The 20,563-nt window shown below is 42.9% G+C and overlaps 1 protein-coding gene across 1 annotated transcript in view; it reads right to left on the reverse strand.

Annotated features, from left to right (window-relative positions):
- LOC111975056 (transmembrane protein 132C) overlaps positions 1 to 20,563 on the reverse strand; it is a 203,475-nt gene that overhangs the window by 25,830 nt on the left and 157,082 nt on the right. The window contains exon 5 of the mRNA XM_024003219.1: positions 2,259 to 2,402. Within this exon, the coding sequence (XP_023858987.1) occupies positions 2,259 to 2,402 (144 nt within the window). The remainder of the gene's footprint in view (positions 1 to 2,258; positions 2,403 to 20,563) is intronic.

Raw genomic sequence — 20,563 nt, forward strand, 5'->3', positions numbered from 1 at the left:
AGTATGTATACAAATATGCAAAAGAAATTATAATATGGCAGAGCCTAATTTTTGCCTGTACCTGTCAACACAGATTTGTTTTTAAGTAGCATTATTCTCTAGCGGGGATTAAGGGAGAAGCATGTCAGATGAGGTATCCTTTTAAAAGGATGCAGTGTAATTCTAAAGCTACAGAGTGAATAAAGCAGCAGCAAATGAGCACAGTGATTCATTATTCAGGTGATGTGTCACTCTGTGTTTACTTAACACTGCCTTTAAATCCCCAGGCCAAAATGACATGAAGTAGTTATGTTTACACTCATGACTAGAAATGAACTGATACAATCTAGCTCTTCTTCACCTAACCGGTTTATACATTAAACACATGTATTTCTACTCAAAGCACAGACATCCTGTATCAGCAACCTCTTTATATGCGGCTGTTCCTTTTCTCAGAAAATCCCTCTGGTGTGGAGGCACTTCGGTTTTCTAACTATAGCTGACAACACAATGCTAATGTGTTTCCTTTAAAACACACTTGAAGAAAATCATCTTTTAGATGTTGAGTGTAAAAACAAGGCCAAAATTCCATCCTCACTGTAGCTCATCAGAGTAAACAGAGTAGCTACCTCTTTCTTTACAATGGTCAGTTAACACGACCATACTGGGCTTATAGGAAGCTCTATTGGATGTCTTAATAATAAATGTGCCTGTAATTAGGATGGCCCAGGTTTTTGTCTCCCTGGCTGAATTCATCTTCATCTTCATGACATGTTCAAAGAGAGGGAAACAGACATCAACTGGCAGAGCCTTTGGCACATAATGGACCTGTCTGTTGATAGCTCAGCCAGTTAGGATGGGAAACAGACTGTGGACAGATTGAAGGCTCTGTCTCTCTACTCCAGTTGGTGTTTTGGAGAGTTAGCCATTCCATTGATAATGAACCAGTCATTGTGAGTCAGGAGGAGGATTTCTCAGAGAACAGAAGTGAGCCATTGATGTGGAGGCTCTGCCTGCATCCCTCTGTACTGTTCTGGGTTTGGTGTTGTGTTTTGTGTAGTGTGCCCTCGGTTTGAGAGAGTCACGGAAAAGAAAAGAAAACTCAAGCGACCTGTCATTGATGTTTTCCTATTAAATGCTTTCTTTTTCTGTGTTTGTGTATCCTATCTTGGGGCTTAAATCTGAAAATAGACACTCTAAAAATAGAGAATTTTCTTGTATGTTCCGGATTTGTTTATTGATTTAACATAAGCTTGAACGTACAATTCTTTGCAAGGCCAAAATGCCATGTACAGAATATTGTCAATGATTACATATTTGCTCTCATTCAATCCTATTTAGTTCAAATAAATAATTCCCAGTGTCTTAGTTGTTGCATAATCAGGCACACCCATATGCACCCCTATTGTTCTCTCTTTACTGTTGTGCAAATGAAAATAATGTGTGCCTATTTGTCACATGTCAGTGGCTAACCTGAATAGAATCCTAAGGCACTTTACAGCCTGTGTATAGCAGTTGAGATTATAATTAAACTATGTGAACACAAGAAAAACACAGTGCTTCAAAGCAGTGTTATGTGTGGAATGAAGTCAATATCCAAAGTCTGAAGACTGAAAAGAATTTGGAGGAATGAAAAATTAAATACAAATACATTTTTCTAAACGTACTTAAGTTGTATCACTTCTTGCAACTGGCAATGAGTCAGGCTCAGACTACAGTCAATACCATAAATGGCCATGCAACTGCACTTGACCATTCCTCATTATGCTCCACCTTCCATAAGCTAGCTGAAACCCATCTCACTGGAACTCCATCTCACTCACTAAACACTGGTCACTCACTAAACACTGGTCACTAAACACTGGTCACTAAACACTGGTCACTCACTAAACACTGGTCACTAAACACTGGTCACTCACTAAACACTGGTCACTAAACACACTTGGAATTCAATTAAGACATCTGCACACTCAAATAATACCAACATGTAAAAAAAAAAAAATTGCATGAGGCTCATGCAAACATGCTGGCACTTTTTCGAACAGCAATTTTTTCTAACAATATACAAACTCAATATGCACATAAATTACTTGAAATGTTATGGTAATTTGAGCGACAATGTTTCAAAATTACACTGCTAGTGAGAAGAGAAACATATGGAAATACTTCAGTGCAAGAATGAGGCTTAGAAAAACATTTATTATAAGTTTGATAATATAAAGATTTTTTGTTGTCTATGAATCAAATAATTTCTTTCTGATTAGTTTCCACTGACTGACCTTGACCACATCTTCATCTGTGGAGCGACAGTCCACTGCCTCTGAGACGTCAGTGACCGTGCCGTCTGCTCCGATGGTCACCACCTTCACCGGGACAGCCACTGTCTTCCCTGTCAACACGGCCGTATTCAGGATCTCTGTGTCCTGAGAGAGAGACAGAGGACCATCACAGTCAAATACAGGGAAATATCAGAATACACTAAGGAGAAGAACAGCTGCACAATCAGAACCGTTACTGAGTGGACAGCTCTACAACAGCACCATGGACAGTTTTAGAATCATCACCACTACTGAGTGGACAGCTCTAGAATCATCACCATTACTGAANTGGACAGTTTTAGAATCATCACCACTACTGAGTGGACAGCTCTAGAATCATCACCATTACTGAATGGACAGCTCTAGAATCATCACCATTACTGAATGGACAGCTCCACAACAAGCACCATTACAGAGTGATAATCTCTAAAATGGACAGCTCTAGAATCAGCACCTTTACTGAGTGGACGGCTGTGGAGTAGACAGCTCCAGAATCAGCACTGCTACTAGGTGGACAGCTCTAGAACGAACACAGCTTTTGGATGGACAGCTTTTGACTCATTACTGTTAGTGAGTTCACAGCTCTGGGTAGAGAAACAAGCTCAGTATTATTAGTGAGTGGGCAGCTGTGTCTGACCTTAGTACTGTTAGTGAATGGGAACCCTAGTAGAGAAAGAGGATCGGCAGGGGTTCATTACTCCCAATAGAGCTCTTAACCTTTCATTACACAGCCATCACACTGTCAGAAGAGATAATTGGTTCAATTAAGACAGGCCTGGGAAAGGCTTTACTGTCTTAGCCAGACATGAACATTACATTGTCTGTTATAGCCATTCACTACATCTCCATTTCAATTAGACGGCCAAATAAGCTGAACCACCACTAGAAATGCCTTGGAGCCAAGGTACACAGCCTTTAGGTCATTGAGGACTGTCTGCTCTTTGCTCTATTGAGGAACCCACATGACAATTGAATCCTATAGAGTGAAAAAGGTCATACCAAGCAAGGTCGTCTTGTTTAATTGCTACTGTGAAACCTCTATAAAGAGGTTCACAATCATTTCAATGGTTTGGCTTTGAAAGGGCTTTACAATGGGCAGAAATTGAGCGTCCCTCTTTACTTTGCGCAYTTAAAGCTGTGTCTGTATTGAAGACTTGGCTCTCAGATGCTTCTACGACGATATGACATTATGCAGAATTTAGGTATGGATATTAACCTAATTCTAAAACGATGTCTATATCCTTTCATATCACTAATACTGACACCTTGTGACAGGCTCTATCTGCTGTGTGTTTGACTTCCTGTCAACATTGCCCTTTCTCTGCATGAGGGGAAAACACATGGATTTGTACACTGCTCCTTAAGACTTTCACTTGTGTTTGTGTGCTTGTGAATAAGAGGCATTGAAAAAAGAGAGAAAAGGGGGATTAAGTTCTGTTAAAAMGAGCATGGATGTTTGTAAGCGTCAATTACCAGTCCATTCAGGCTTTGGAGTGAAATTATTATTGGTTGAGACAAAAAATACCAAGGACTCACAAAAACAATAATGTGGCACTATCTTCAAATGTCTTTTCATTATATTTTTTACAGACTGTAACATTGTTATATAGCATATAGAATCATATAGATTCTGACTTTGCTGACTTTGATTCAAATCCCCTAAAATAGGGGCTGCAGTAAATTAATTCTGTCACTGCTGGGATTCCTCCATTTCCAGAGGGTCTTTTATAATAGATAATGAGGTAAATGGTTGAGACCCGGGGAAACACAGAGCATTACACAGGCTGGAAGTGACCCAGCAGGTTGGAACCAGCAGGAGAAGCGAGAGAGCAGGTCCTGGCAGTAATAAGCCACAGTGGAATGTCACAGAGATGCTTCAATGGCCCACACAGCCAGCCACACACAGCCAGCCACACACAAGACAGCCACACACAGCCAGCCACACACGCCAGCCACACACAGACAGCACACACAGCCAGCCACACACAGCCAGCCACACACAGACAGCCACACACAGCCAGCCCACACAGCCAGCCACACACAACCAGCCACACACAGCCAGCCACACACAGCCAGCCACACACAGACAGCCACACACAGCCAGCCACACACAGCCAGCCACACAGCCAGCACCACAGCCAGCCCCACCAGCCAGCCACACACCAGACAGCCACACACAGCCAGCCACACACAGCCAGCCACACACAGACAGCCACACACAGACAGCCACACACAGACAGCCACCCACAGACAGCCACACACAGCCAGCCACACACAGCCAACACACACAGCCAGCCACACACAGACAGCACACACAGCCAAGCCACACACAGACAGCCACACACAGCCAGCCACACACAGACAGCCACACACAGCAGCCACACACAGCCAGCCACACACAGACAGCCACACACAGACCAGCCACAACACAGCCAGCCCACAGACAGCCACAACAGCCAGCCACCCACAGCCAGCCACACACAGCCAGCGCAATTTAATGCAAAACGGAGAGCATTGGTGCACAACAGGAGAGTTACTTAAAGCTGAGTCTGTATGGGACAGAGGTCATAGGGAAATATGAGCCAGATTCCTGTAGTATAGGAATGATTACTCTATTAACTAGTAATGCTACCACCTGACTGGGGAAGTTAGAATCTTTAAGTATGGGATACATTTCTGTCACTCTTGTACCTGAGAACAGATACCTACAACCCACTTATTTTGAGCGACTACCTCACACTATTACCTTGCACGGCCTTGATACGTGTTTTTCTGCGACCCAGGAGCAAATAGCTACCAGTTCTGGACTCTATTTGATAGCCAATCAGCCCTGTCTCAGCCACAAGATTGAGAGTGTTTTTCAGCCTTTGCCCTGTAACGTGTAGAGAAGTGGCTGCCCAGTTTATCATGGGCTCTCTGTTAGCATTCAGCACGGTGCAGTCGCTGCCTGGCGATGTTGTCTGGACCATAATTCTTGCCTGCGTCTGGCTTGGATCTGAAAATAAAGTAGATTTATGGTGTCAGCCAGAGTGACACAGCAGCATGAGAAGCAGCGCAGCCAAGCTCCAAGTGCTGTCCCAGCCTACAGGCTAGTGATCCGCTCACCAACATCTGCCTCTGTTTGCCCTAAAACATCCACATTCTATCCAAGGAAACTTGGCAAGTGCTCCCACTAGAGCAGGTCTAGCACACTTTTGAGCCATGGATTTGGAAGGCTTGTATTATTGATAAAGCACTGGTGTGGCAAGAGCAAGAGAGTGAGAGAGAAGAGAGAGAGAGAAGAGAGAGGAGAGAGAGAGAGAGAGAGAGAGAGAGAGAGAAGAGAGAGAGAGAGAGAGAGAGAGAGAGAGAGAGAAAGAGAGAGGAGAGAGGAAAGAGAGAGAGAGAGAGAGAGAGAAGAGAGAGGAGAGAGAGGAGAGAGAGAGGGGAGAGAAAGAGAGAGGATAGGAGGTAAACACACGTCTGTTGTGGATATACAGTACCAGTCAAAAGTTTGAACACACCTACTCATTCATTTTTTACTATTTTCTACATTGTAGAATAATAGTGAATACATCAAAACGATGAAATAACACATGGAATCATGTAGTAACAAAAAAAGTGTTTAAAAAATCAAAATATATTTTAGATTTTTCAAAGTAGCCACCCTTTGCCTTGATGACAGCTTTGCACACTTTTGGCATACTCTCAACTAGCTTCACCTGGAATGCTTATCCAACAGTCTTGAAGGAGTTTCCACATATGCTGAGAACTTTTCTGCTTTTCCTTCACTTTGCGGTCTAACTCATCCCAAACCATCTAAATTTGGTTGAGGTCGAGTGATTGTGGAGGCTAGGTCATCTGATGCAGCACTCAATCACTCTCCTTCTTGGTCAAATAGCCCTTACACAGCCTGGAGGTGTGTTGGGTCATTGTCCAGTTGAAAAACAAATGATATTCCCACTAAGCACAAACCAAATGATTTGGCGTATCACTGCAGAATGCTGTGGTAGCCATGCTGGTTAAGTGTGCCTTGAATTCTAATTAAATCACTGACAGTGTCACCAACAAAGCACCCTCACACCATCACACCTCCTTCTCCATGCTTCACATTGGGAACCACACATGCAGAGATAATCTGTTCACCTACTTTGCGTCTCATAAAGACATGGCGGTTGGAACCAAAAATCTCAAATTTGGACTCATCAGACCAAAGGACAGATTTCCACCTGTCTAATGTCCATTGCTAGTGTTTATTGGCCCAAGCAAATCTCTTCTTCTTAATGGTGTCCTTTATTAGGGGTTTCTTTGCAGTAATTTGACCATGAAGGTCTGATTCACGGTCTCCTCTGAGACGTCAGTTGATGTTGAGATGTGTCTGTTAACTCTGTGAAGCATTTATTTGGGCTGCAATTTTTGAGGCTGGTAACTCAAATTAACTTATCCTCTGCAGCAGAGGTAACTCTGGGTCTTCCTTTCCTGTGGCGGTCCTCAAGAAAGCCAGTTTCATCATGGTGCTAAATGGTTTTTCACTGGGGCCAAGCTTCCTGCTATCCGGGTCCTCTATGCCAGGCGGTGTCAGAGGAAGCCCCTAAAAATTGTGAAAGACTCCAGCCCCCCTAGTCATAGATTGTTCTCTCTGCTACCGCATGGCAAGTGGTACGGAGTGTCAAGTCTAAGTCCAAGAGGCTTCTAAACAGCTTCTACCCTCAAGCCATAAGACTCCTGAACATCTAATCAAATGGCTACCCACACTACTTGCATTTCCCCCCCCCCCCTTTTACACTGCTGCTACTCTCTGTTATTATCTATGCATAGTCATTTTAATAACTCTACCTACATGTACATATTACCTCAATTACCTTGACTAACGGGTGCCCCCACATATTGACTCTGTACCGGTACCCCTGTATATAGCCTCGTTATTGTTATTTTACTGCTGCTCTTTAATTGTTTGTTACTTTTATTTCTTTTTTTTAGGTATTTTTCTTAAAACTGCATTGTTGGTTAAGGGCTTGTAAGTAAGCATTTCACTGTAAGGTCTACACCTGTTGTATTCGGTGCATATGACAAATCAAATTTGATTTGATTTGATGTTTTGTGACTGCACTTGAAGAAACGTTCAAAGTTCTTGAAACTTTCCGTAATGACTGTCTTAAAGTAATGATGGACTGTTGCTTCTCTTTGCTTATTTGTGTCACGTCTGCTTTCGCTCTTCCCTTCCCCTGGCGCTTGAGGGCGCCAGATTACCCTGCTGCCATCATCCCTCACACCTGCCATCCCTCGTCACTCGCTTCAGCGTTATTGGACTCACTTATCACCTATTATTTCCTCCCCTATATTTGTCAGTTCCGGTTCGCCCAGCTGGTCCAGGAGTTTTAGTTTTTTGTTTTGTTGGTGACGTCGGGGTGGATCCCGCCGCCGATGGAACCAGGGGTGCCTAAGCCAGCCCGTCGGGCTTTCACGCCCGGGCTGGCTCGAGAGTTTTTCCTGGCTCGGCAGCTTCCCATCCCACGTCACACTCCACTGGATCATCGGGCTCCCCTTCTGCTGCGGGATCGTCAGGCTCTCATGCCTTGGCCGGCTCGCCAGGCTCTCACGCTCCTGCCGGTTCGTCGGGTTTTCACGCCCCAACCGGCTTGCCCAGCGCCCATGTCTCGGCCGGTTCACCCAGGTGGGACAAGAGGGAGGGGCCCAAGAGGGAAGGGTACTGTCACGTCTGCTCCCGCTCTTCCCTTCCCCTGGCGCATGACGGCGCCAGATTTCCCTGCATCACACGCTCCTGCCATCATCACTCACACCTGCCCTCCCTCGTCACTCGCTTCAGCGTTATTGGACTCACCTGGACTCATTTCCTCCCCTATATTTGTCAGTTCCCCAGCTCTGTTCCCCGCTGCTGCATTGTATTGTTTTTGTCTTTTGAATTTGTTTCTGACGCTGTTCCTGTCTCGTCTCTGTCCGTTAAAATTAAATGTTTTACTCCCCGTAACTGCTTCGTCTCTCCAGCGTCATTCCGCGTGACAGAATGCAGCAGCCAAACATACGAAGCATCGGGGAGTACTGGCGTTCCGGTTGGAATGGTGGCAGCGGCTCTGGGTCGCCACCGATGGAACCGGGGATGCCTAGCCAGCTCGTCGGGCTTCCACGCCCTAGCTGGCTCGAGAGGTTTCCTTGCCTCGGTTGGCTCAGATGGCGCCCATCCCACGTCGGGCCTCAGCCGGATCGTCAGTTCTTGTTCGCCCAGCTGGTCCAGGAGTTTTTGTTTTTTGTTTTGTTGGTGACGTCGGGGTGGATCCCGCCGCCGATGGAACCAGGGGTGCCTAAGCCAGCCCGTCGGGCTTTCACGCCCGGGCTGGCTCGAGGGTTTTTCCTGGCTCGGCAGCTTCCCATCCCACGTCACACTCCACTGGATCATCGGGCTCCCCTTCTGCTGCGGGATCGTCAGGCTCTCATGCCTTGGCCGGCTCGCCAGGCTCTCACGCTCCTGCCGGTTCGTCGGGTTTTCACGCCCCAACCGGCTTGCCCAGCGCCCATGTCTCGGCCGGTTCACCCAGGTGGGACAAGAGGGAGGGGTACTGTCATGTTATTTCCTCCCCTATATTTGTCAGTTCCCCAGCTCTGTTCCCCGCTGCTGCATTGTATTGTTTTTGTCTTTTGAATTTGTTTCTGACGCTGTTCCTGTCTCGTCTCTGTCCATTATAATTAAATGTTTTACCCCCCGTACCTGCTTCGTCTCTCCAGCGTCATTCCGCGTGACAATTTGAGCTGTTCTTGCCATAATATGGACCAAATAGGACTATCTTCTGTATACCACCCCTACCTTGTCACAACACAATTGATTGGCTCAAATGCATTAAGAAGGAAAGAAATTCCACAAATGTACTTTTAACAAGGCACACCTGTTAATTGACATCCATTCCACCCCATGAAGCTGGTTGAGAGCATGACAAGAGTGTGCAAAGCTGTCATGAAGGCAAAGGGTGGCTACTTTGAAGAATCTAAATTATAAAATATATTTTGATTTGTTGAACACTTTTTTTGGTTACTACATGATTACATGTGTTATTTCATAGTTTTGATGTTCTCACTATTTTTCTACACTGTAGAAAATAGTAAAACTAAAGAAAAACCCTTGAATGAGTAGATGTGTCCAAACCTTTGACTGGTACTGTATATACTTATTAATGTCAACCCACCACTGTGGCAGTTTGAAACCCAGCTTAATGTGCCTTGCTCACGTTGTCTACCGAGAGGATAAGTAGGAGCATATCATTGACCAATGCAAGCTTATCTAATCCCTAATATGTTACATTGATTGATAACTTGTCTAAAATGTATTATAATGTTGGGCCACTCATTATATATTTTCAACATGAGCATGTGATGGTTGAACGAGACAATGTGCACTTCAAATGTGACAGTCCTTCAACAGTCAAGAAATTTGAGTGACTAGATAACCCACTTCTCTGAAATAAGTGTTTTCTACTTTTCACATTATTTGTGACCAGAGAAAATGAAACAAGAGCAGAATAACATGATGATGAATATGATCCAGGCATAAAATGAGTGTCAAACTGTGTCAGGACGCTATTAAGCAGGCTAAGAGAGACACATCCTTTCACCCACTGTACTCTCCTCTCTGTGTAGTTCCCAGCGTCTCTTCCTCTCTCTCAGTCCAATGGGCTTTAAATTGGGAGGAAGTAAGTATGGTGGAGGAGAGGGGAACAAATGACGATATTTCACTGCATGACAACGTTGGGGATGTTTGTAAAATTAACACTGCCTTTTAATGAGGGTCTTTCTGTTTCTCTCTCTTTCTCTCCACCTGAGACCAAGCCAACTCTCTCTCCCTCTTTGTCTCTCTTCCACTTTTACACAGGCCAGTACAGGGGAGACAAGGTGGGAAGTGCTGCTGGATTCAATGGCTGCTTTGATAGTGGAGATCTTTCAGTGAGTGCCAGCCTGGGAACAGAGGTCTAATGAGAGAGCATGCTGGTAATCCCATGGCCACGGTCTATTGGTGTCGGAAATTAAACACAGCTATCACGAGGGAGGCCTCATTTGGCTGGTGGTATTACATTTAATTTATCTTGACTTAATTCAGGGGCATTATAGAGAGAGTTGGTCATTTCCTGGAAAACACAGAACTCACTGCTGACAATGGCTATATTCTAAAAAGGAAAACAAGGAACAAAAACGGTTAATATATTTTCGGGGAAGAACAGAATTATTTTTATGTCTGTCAAATTGCTTGCTCTGTTCTAATTCTAACTGTCATAATGCAGAGCTTGAAGCAAATGATGCAGAAGTATGCTTTATAAGTATGAATATGACATGGTATAGATGTTTGTGTAGGGTGGAAAACTGATTCACCTACATCAATATGACAATGTGTAAGTTTGGAACAATCCCCCTGGAAGTACCGTAGTATGCAACTATTTTATATGGATAACTTGGCCTAAGAAGAGGCTCCTGGCTCCCCCTGTGAATAAGATAATGTAGTGTATGCTAGTGATGCACAATATGATTACAGTTGGAGAAGTATCACTATACGGCCATGTCAGTGCTTTACACTTGACACACAACTCTTCAACAGTACAGTACTCATCATAACCATGGTTTGGTAGAAAGTGAGTCATTTATAAAATGACAGCCTTCGTGTAAATACCTCTAACCAGTGCATCCTTCTTTCCAACAACTTCTCATTATTCCTCACCTGTTCTGCCCATTCCTGGCAGGTTTACAACATCATGTCTGTTCAGTACMGAAAATTGTATGAGCTGATTGCCAGTTAAATTCATAATGAGTGGTACATATGGTTGCTATAAAAGGCCAGATTCAAAATGAAGCAAACAATTCTCCTCTGAACTGTTGGCGTTTCTGCTGTGCAATATAATCCACATCACACAAAAATAATCAACCCAAGATCTAGATGAGAATCATTGGACCTCCTCCATTTTTCTTACTGTGCAGCAGTACTGTTTGCCCATCGAGCTCCTGAGTGGCGCAGCGGTCTAAGGCACTGCATCTCAGTGCTAGAGGTGTCACTACAGACCCTGGTTCGATTCCAGGGTGTATCGCAACCGGCCGGGATTGGGATGCCCATAGGGCGGCACACAATTGGCACAGCGTCGTCTGGGTTAGGGTTTGGCCGGGGTAGGCCGTCATTGTAAATAAGAATTTAACTGACTTGCCTAGTTAAGTAACTGCAATGCCGTGAGGAAAGGAGGAGTGGGTTTGAAGAGAGACGATCCAGGAGAATATCCACAGTGGAGAGATAACATTCAGACACAACCGTATATCACACTCTAAAAATAAATACTATAATTTCAACAACAACAAAAAATATGGAAAGTGTAGTATTCACTGATTTATAAGGTTCCAAAATTCATAGATATCATCTCCTATTAGGGAAATTACTTTGGTTGAATTGCTGCTCTGTACATATACTTAAACCAGAGAGCCCTCCTCTCTGTCTGTCATGGATGGTATGAGGGGGTTGCGGGGGCATGGCAATCCATATGACAGCTCATAGATAGTATTGACCCTTTAGTCTCGTTGATTTGCTCTAGTTCTACATTATTTATGAGTACTCATGATTTATGGGTGAACCTGTCCTCCAGCAACCAAAGTGACACCCTGCTGATTGGACAAATCCTTCCTTAAAATATTAATTACAGTACATTATGGATTGTGCTCCATTCCTTAATTTACATGGACAAGTTTTCAATCAAAAACAAAATACCTTGCGATGTGAGTTGAGTGGTGTAAAATACAATGTGGACAAACCACAAAACTACAAAAGCAAGTTGAAGCTGTAAAAACAACAGCATCAAACATGGCTTCTAAAAAATGTATTTGTTTGTTTTTGTGACAATGTTTTGTCTCTCGTAAGCTCTCTGGTGATTTTTTTGCTCTTTCCACTGTCTAAAGAAAGTCTATGATGTCTGAGAACGCTTTCAAATTCTGGTTGATTTCTTCAATGGAAAACACAGATACACAGATTCTCAATTGGATTGAGGTCTGGGCTTTGACTAGGCCATTCCAAGACATTTAAAATGTTTCCCCTTAAACCACTCGAGTGTTGCTTTAGCAGTATGCTTAGGGTCATTGTCCTGCTGGAAGGTGAACCTGCAAGACTGAAACAGGTTTCCCTCAAGAATCTCCCTGTATTTCGTGCCATCCATCATTCCTTCAATTCTGACCAGTTTCCCAGTCCCTGTCGATGAAAAACATCCCCACAGCATGATGCTGCCACCACCATCTGGGGATGATGTTCTCGGGGTGATGAGAGGTGTTGGGTTTGCGCCAGACATAGCCTTTTCCTTGATGGCCAAAAAGCCATTTTAGTCTCATCTGACCAGAGTACCTTCTTCCATATGTTTGGTGAGTCTCCCACATGCCTTTTGGCGAACACCAAACATGTTTGTTCATTTTTTCTGGCCACTCTTCCGTAAAGCCCAGCTCTGTGGAGTGTACGGCTTAAAGTGGTCCTATGGACAGATAATCCAATGTCCGCTGTGGAGCTTTGCAGCTCCTTCAGGGTTATCTTTGGTCTCTTTGTTGCCTCTCTGATTAATGCCCTCCTTGCCTGGTCCGTGTGTTTTGGTGGGCGGCCCTCTTGGCAGGTTTGTTGTGGTGCCATAGTCTTTCCATTTTTTTATCATGGATTTAATGGTGCTCTGTGGGATGTTCAAAGTTTCAGATATTTTTTTATAACCCAACCCTGATCTGTACTTCTCCACAACTTTCTCCCTGGCCTGTTTGGAGCGGTCCTTAGTCTTCATAGTGCCACTTGCTTGGTGGTGCCCCTTGCTTAGTGGTGTTGCAGACTCTGGGGCCTTTCAGAACATGTGTATATATACTGAGATCATGTGACAGATCATGTGACACTTAGATTACATACAGGTGGACTTTATTTAACTAATTATGTGACTTCTGAAGGTAATTGGTTGCACAATATCTTATTTAGGGTCTTCATAGCAAAGGAGGTGAATACATATGGACGCACCACTTTTCCGTTTTTATATATATTTTTTTGTTGTTGAAAATTTAGACTATTTTGTGTATGTCCATTACATGAAATCCAAATAAAAATCTATTTAAATTAGAGGTTGCAATGCCACAAAATAGGAAAAACGCCAAGGGGGTGAATACTTTTGCAAGGCACTGTAAACATATAAGAACTCTGTCTAATTACAAATTACCTTTCTTTTGAAAGGTCATTTTCAGGGGGTATTGAGGTTTGGCTATTATAGTGAACAGACAGGAAGTGAACCACCCTCTGGAGCACAGTGGCGAGGAATTGCTTCTTCTCATGCTGGGCTAGGAAGCTGGTGAATAAAACATGGCTGGAAGTAGAACCACTATATTTTCACTTTATAGGACAAATCCCCTGCAGAGTTCATGAATACCATATCTGATACATTGTACATCTACACTGAACAAAAATATAAACGCAACATGCAACAATTTCAAAGATTTTACTGTTACAGTTCATATAGGGAAATCCGTCCATTGAAATGAATTAATTCAGCCCTTTTTCCCCACAAAAGAGCTTTATTACAGACAGAAATACTCCTCAGTTTCATCAGCTYTCCGGGTGGCTGGTCTCAGACGATCCAGCAGGTGAAGAAGCCGGATGTGGAGGTCCTGGGCTGGCGTGGTTGTGAGGCCGGTTGGACATACTGCCAAATTCTCTAAAACGACATTGGAGGCAGCTTATGGTAGAGAAATGAACATTCAATTCTCTGGCAAAAGCTCTGGTGGACATTGCTGCCGTCAGCATGCCAGTTGCACGCTCACTTAAAACTTGAGACATCTGTGGCATTGTGTTGTGTGACAAAACTGCACATTTTAGAGTGGCCTTTTATTGTCCCCAGCACAAGGTGCACCTGTGTAATGATCGTGCTGTTTAATCAGCTTCTTGATATGACACACCTGTCAGGTAGATGGATTATCTTGGCAAAGGAGAATGCTCACTAACAGAGATGAAATACGCTTTTTGTGCGTATGGAACATTTCTGGGATCTTTTATTTCACCTCATTAAACACGGGACCAACATGTTTACATGTTGCATTTATATTTTTGTTCAGTATAGATGAATGGGTCAGGTGGGTGGGAGGAGTCCTTATCCCTGATGAGTAAAAATGACAGTGAGTTGCAGCGCTCCAGGAGAGAAGACACCAAGGTCAGGCACCAGGGACACAAGGGGCTCCCCTCCTGCCCCAATGCACACGCATGGTTTGGGGAAGGATGAGGACAGCAGCAGTGGGGCTAATGCATCTGGATGTGCTGGTGGTGGTATAGCGATGCTCTGCTGATGCTCTGCTGATGCTCTGCTGATGCTCTGCTGATGCTCTGCTGATGCTCTGCTGATGCTCTGCTGATGCTCTGCTGATGTTCTACTTCCCGCTGTTCACCCGTGGAGCCTGGGCTTCAGGGCTATAGACATGCAGCCAGGGATGCATACTGTCTGTATCAGCCTGCTCCATTTCAGCCTCCTATCTATCACTTTCAGCCGATCGATAGAGAGCTCTTCCTATGCTCTGGCTCAGGTCTGGTGGGAATGACCTCCTGATCTCTCTGACTGATTTCCTCACCCGGCTCCGATCAAGATCCATACAGCCAGCTTAGCTTGGCTTAGCTGCCCTCTGGACAGAAACCCCCCTCCGCAGGCTCAAAGGTCAACTCCACTGCTGAGTCCATTACCAACCCCAAATAACACCCGGTCTTTTTTCTCTCAAGCTTCACAGGATCACGTTTGCATTCAGATACAAGACCAATACAGACCATTTGTGAAAATACTACCATTGAGATATGTCAAGAAATTCGTATTTTTGACAATCCTCTCTTTCCAATGTTTTCCTGTAAATAACTTTGCATCATATTACCAAACTTCGCAGGTTGTTATTTTGAAAGCAGGTTTGTCCCTTAGGGCGACCGTAATGTGATCTATCAGTTTGACACAGGGCAGGAAACTTTATTGTTCAGAAAACATCAGTGGGGKGTCTACATTTTGGGCTGATGTTTGGAGAGCAAAACTTTGGAGATTCTAATCATGGGCTTGCTTCTACTCCTGTATACACCCATAAAGGAGTCAACTTTAAAAGAAACCACAATCACAACAAAAAATGTTGCCTTTCAATTATGTAGACATTTCAAGACACTCTGTATTTCACGTCTGACACCAAAAGAATACACCATTAAAATAAGCACTTCTACTCTTTTGAAAATGGCAAACTTGCAAACTTAGTTCCGCCCACACTAGGCTTGCCGCTAGAAGCCTTATCAACAACAAGTGAGAATCATTCTGCCTATCTATTCCAGCCTATTGTAGAGAAGGCTTTGTAGTGAAGGAACATGGATGGATAGAACTGATCCCTCTCATTTAGAATGCAGTTTAAAAAGGTATTTAAACAGCGAGTCCTCTGTGATCAAGGAGAGAGTGGTTCCGGATCAGAGGACCATTCATTATATGTTGTACTCATTAACATTCTATGTATTATGACACGTGAACACCGCAGTAGGCTCAAAGCTAGTGCTCTCTTTCATCAACCTCCCAGCTATACTGTACCAGCTTCTAATGGATTCGAGATTCATACATCAGCCTCCATTGTAGACTCTACGAGTCATTCTACGCAAAGAAATGCAATGCTTTACCCTGGCAAGGCAATCAGCTATAGCAGTGGCTGAGTGCCATGAAATTAGGGGGCAAATACAGGTCCCTGTAGTGTAGTGTAATTTGGTGTAGTGTAGATTAGTGTAGTGTAGATTAGTATAGATGCGTTTAGTGTAGTATTGATTAGTGTAGAGAAGTGTAGTGTAATTTAGTGTAGTATAGTGTACTTTTGTATAGTGTAGCATAGTGTCATTTAGTGTAGTGTACAGTAGTGTGGTGTAATTTAGTGTAGTGTGMTATAATTTTGTGTAGTGTAGTATAGTGTAATTTTGTGTAGTGTAGCATAGTCTAATTTAGTGTAGTGTAGTGTACTGTGGTGTAATTCAGTGCAGTGTAGTGTAGTATCGTGTCGTGTGCTGTTCAGACATTGATTGAGACCAGAGGACTTATACAGTGCCAWCAAAAATTATTCATACCCCTTGATTTATTCAAAATTTTCTTGTGTTACAGCCTAYATTCAAAATTGTTTAAATACATTTTTTTTATATACATTTATCGAAAATGAAATACAGAAATATCTCATTCATATAAGTATTCACACACCTGAGTCACCTGAGTCAATACTTTGTAGAAGCACCTTTGGCAGTGTTTACAGCTTGGGTATGTCTGTATCAGCTTTGCACATACGGATTTGGTTGTTTTCTCTCATTCTTCCTTGCAGATTCTCTCAAGCTGTATTAAGTTAGATGGCAAGCGGCAGTAAAAAACAATCTTCAAGTCTTTCCAAAGATTTTCAATGTGATTCAAGTCTGGYTTTTGGCTGGGCCTCTTAAGGACTTTCACATTCTTGTCTGAAGCCATTCCAGCATTGCTTTGGCTGCATGCTTGGGGATATTGTCCTGTTGGAACGTAAATTGTCGCCCCGGTCTAAGGTCATATGCACTCTGAAGCAGGTTCTCATCAAGGATTTGCCTGTATTTGGCTTCATTCATTGTTCCCTCTATCCTTACCCGTCTCCCAGTCCCTGCCGCTGAAAAGCATGCCACCATCATGCATCATGGTAGGGATGGTGTTAGAAGGGTGATGAGTTGTGCCTGGTTTTCTCTAGACATACTGTAGTGCTTTGCATTCAGGCCAAAGATTTCAATTTTTGTCTCATCAGACCACAGAATAGTTTTTCAACACTCTAGAAATTGTTTTTTAACCCTTCCCCAGATATATGTCTCATCACAATTCTATCTCGGAGATCTATAGACAGTTCCTTGGACATCCTGGTATAGTTTCTGCTCTGACATGCATTGTCGATTGTGGGATATTATAGACAGGTATTGTTTCTTTCTAAATCATGTCCAAACAATTGAATTGGCCACAGGTGGACTCCAAGTTGTAGTGACATCTCAAGGATGATCAAAGGACATTGGATGCACCTGAGTTCAATTTGGAGTGTCATAGCAAAGGGGTATGAATACTTATGTAAATGTGATATTTCTGTATTTCATTTTCAATACATTTGGACAAAAAACATTCAAAACATGTTTTCACTTTGTCATTATGGGTATTGTGTGTAGAAGGATGAGAAAAATTKATATTGAATCAATTTTGAATTCAGGCWGTAACACAACAAAACGTTGAATAAGTCACGGGGTATGAATACTTTCTGAAGGCACTGTACCTTAATACTTGGAGTATTCAGTTGTATATTCGTGTATCCGCACCCAGACCCTGATCTGAAAACAGTGTATAAACTTCACTGTGATGTCTGTGTGCTCATATCCTGTTACCAGAGCACATGTCTGGCTGGGTGCTGGATGCATGTTCTGCTCTCGTTCCTGTGTGTCTGGTATGGGTTTGATAAATCCCCATCCTGCTATTTCACTTGCCTGGCCGAGAAGATGTGTACTAAGGTGCAAGGAATTTTTGTTGTTGTTGAAAATAACAAATAAATAATGAAACATTCAATTGAGTATTGTTGATTGATGACTATATCATGTGAGAGACAAAGTAGCCGGAGAAGGCCAGGGTGATGATCTATTGTTTAACGATACCATTCAGAGAGCACATGAATGCAAACTGCTCCTTTCATTTCTCCTCACCTCCATGCTGTTTGAATGTGCTGTGTGTGAGTGAGCACAGTTTGCTGCCGAGGAAGGCTGGGACAGGACGACATACGAGTGGTGATATGATATATGCCCTGTCCTTTCAGTCTCTCTCCATCACTGGGGCAGTGCAGCATGGGTAATGATGATGAGGCTGGGCTGGACAGGAGCATATTACTTCAGGATGGTAAAAGATAATAGACCAGCCTCCTGCCGTGCTGCTGAGGAATCAGCTTAGCCTCCAATTACTTCGTTTAAGATCCATCTTTAAGTGACCCAAAAAACAAACAGCTACATCCCACTATTGGGGAGAGAAGAGAAGCCATGGGGAGTAAGTGTGGAGATGACGGGAGAAAGCAATTAATCTACACTGCTAATATCAATGTACAATACATTCGTAAAGTATTGACTTTTTCCACATTTTGTTACAGCCTTATTCTGTAATATTTTACCTCATCAATCTACATACAATACCCCATAATGACAAAGCGAAAAAAGGTTTGAGAAATTTGAGCAAATGTATTAACAGTAAAAAACAGAAATACTTTATTTACATGTATTTACAACTATTCAGACCCTTTGCTATGAGACTCGAAATTTAGCTCAGGTGCATCCTGATCATTCTTGAGATGTTTCTACAACTTGATTGGAGTCCACATGTGGTAAATTAAATTGATTGGACATGATTTGGAAAGGCACACACCTGTCTATATAAGGTCCCACGGTTGACAGTGCATGTCAGCGCAAAAACCAAGCCATGAGGACAAATAAATTGTCAGTAGAGCCCTGAGACAGGATTGTGTCAAGGCACAGATCTGGGGAAGGGTACCAAAACATTTCTGCAGCATTGAAGGTCTCCAAGAACACAGTGGCCTCCATCATACTCAAATTMAAGAAGTTTGGAACCACCAAGACTCTTCCTAGAGCTGGCTGACCGGRCAACTGAGCAATCGGGGGAGAAGGGCCTTGGTCAGGGAGGTGACCAAGAACCCGATGGTCACTCTGACAGAGCTCCAAAATTGCTCTGTGGAGATAGGAGTACCTTCCAGAGAACAATGGGAGGAACTCCCCAAATACAGGTGTGCCAAGTTTGTAATGTCATACCCAAGAAGACTCGAGGCTGTAATTGCTGCCAAAGGTGCTTCAACAAAGTACTGAGTAAAAGATCTGAATACTTATGTAACTGTCATATTTCAGTTCTTTATTTTGATTACAAATTTGCAAAAATGTCTAAAAACCTGTTTTTGCTTTGTCATTATGGGATTGCAGATTCAATAATTTAATACATTTTAGAATAAGGCTGTAACGTAACAAAATGGGGTATGAATACTTTCCGAATGCACTGTATGTTTGTCTGAAGTAAACAGAGAAAGGGAGGAAGGGAGAGAAGGAAGAAGGGAGGAGGAAAAAAATGTGAGGGAGAGCTCTTCTGAAAAAGCACAAGTGAGAAAAGGAGAGCCATAGAAAAAGGGGGAGAGAAAAAATATTTTTAAGGTGTTCCACCCATCCCCATCCCATCCATCCCACCCATCCCCTAAACGAATGGACAACGACACATAGGCTTCTACTTCCAGCTTATACATACTATATACATTTTACAGACACAGTATATTTTACATGAGTTATCTTTTGTTTGTTTTTAGTCCCATCCTTCAGCTACCCTCAACCCCTTCCATCTGTCTCTATAGACCATCCAGTTTTGATTTCTATTTACCATATATCTGAATTCCCTTTGACATTTGGCACTTCCAGAAATCCTGCTTCATGGTTTGAAATGGGTGACAAACCATTGAACAGCATTGTGAGCTGGCAGCGTGTAGGTGTCCCTGCTATAACGTTCAGGAGGAGGATGCTTCAAAGACGAAAGAAAGAGTGTTAATATCTCAAAACATTCTTCTCTCTCTCAGAGGTGTCACCTACAGTAGACCGCTATCACTTGACTCTGGAAATGTAAACATTTCATTTTTTTGGTTATAATCAATTAGAGCAAAGGCACAGTAATTTAGGTAATGCCATAAATTAGTTAAGGAGCGACTGTGACAATAAGCCATAAATGTGATCCAACCCTGAATATGCTTGCCATTATTCATAGTCATTAGCTTTATTACATAATAACCTTTGCAGCATGGTCATTTATGGATTCCCCATTTTTGTTTAAGGGATTATTTCTGGTCTAAATTAGCTTGTCTGTTATGGCAAAAGACAATCTAGCCTATTAGCCTAATTAGTCCTAATTACAGATGAAAGCCTTTTCTAAACCAAAGCAATGCGCAAATCAACAGATGCCTTCAGCATTCTCTCTGAAGTCTCCCCTACTCAACTAGATTAAAGAGATTAGAGCAGCACCCTCTCTCTTTCTCTTTCTTTCTCTCTCTCTCTCAATTCAATTCAATTCAATTCAAAGGGCTTTATTGGTATGGGACATGTTTACATTGCCAAAGCAAGTGGAATAGATAATAAACTAAATTGAACAGTAAAACTTACACTCACAAAAGTTTCAAAAGAGTAGAGACATTTCAAATGTTATATTACTGGCTATGTACAGTATAGTTGTGTAACATTGTGCAAA

The sequence above is a fragment of the Salvelinus sp. IW2-2015 genome, linkage group LG15 (genome assembly GCF_002910315.2).
Source record: "Salvelinus sp. IW2-2015 linkage group LG15, ASM291031v2, whole genome shotgun sequence".
Lineage (NCBI taxonomy): Eukaryota > Metazoa > Chordata > Actinopteri > Salmoniformes > Salmonidae > Salvelinus > Salvelinus sp. IW2-2015.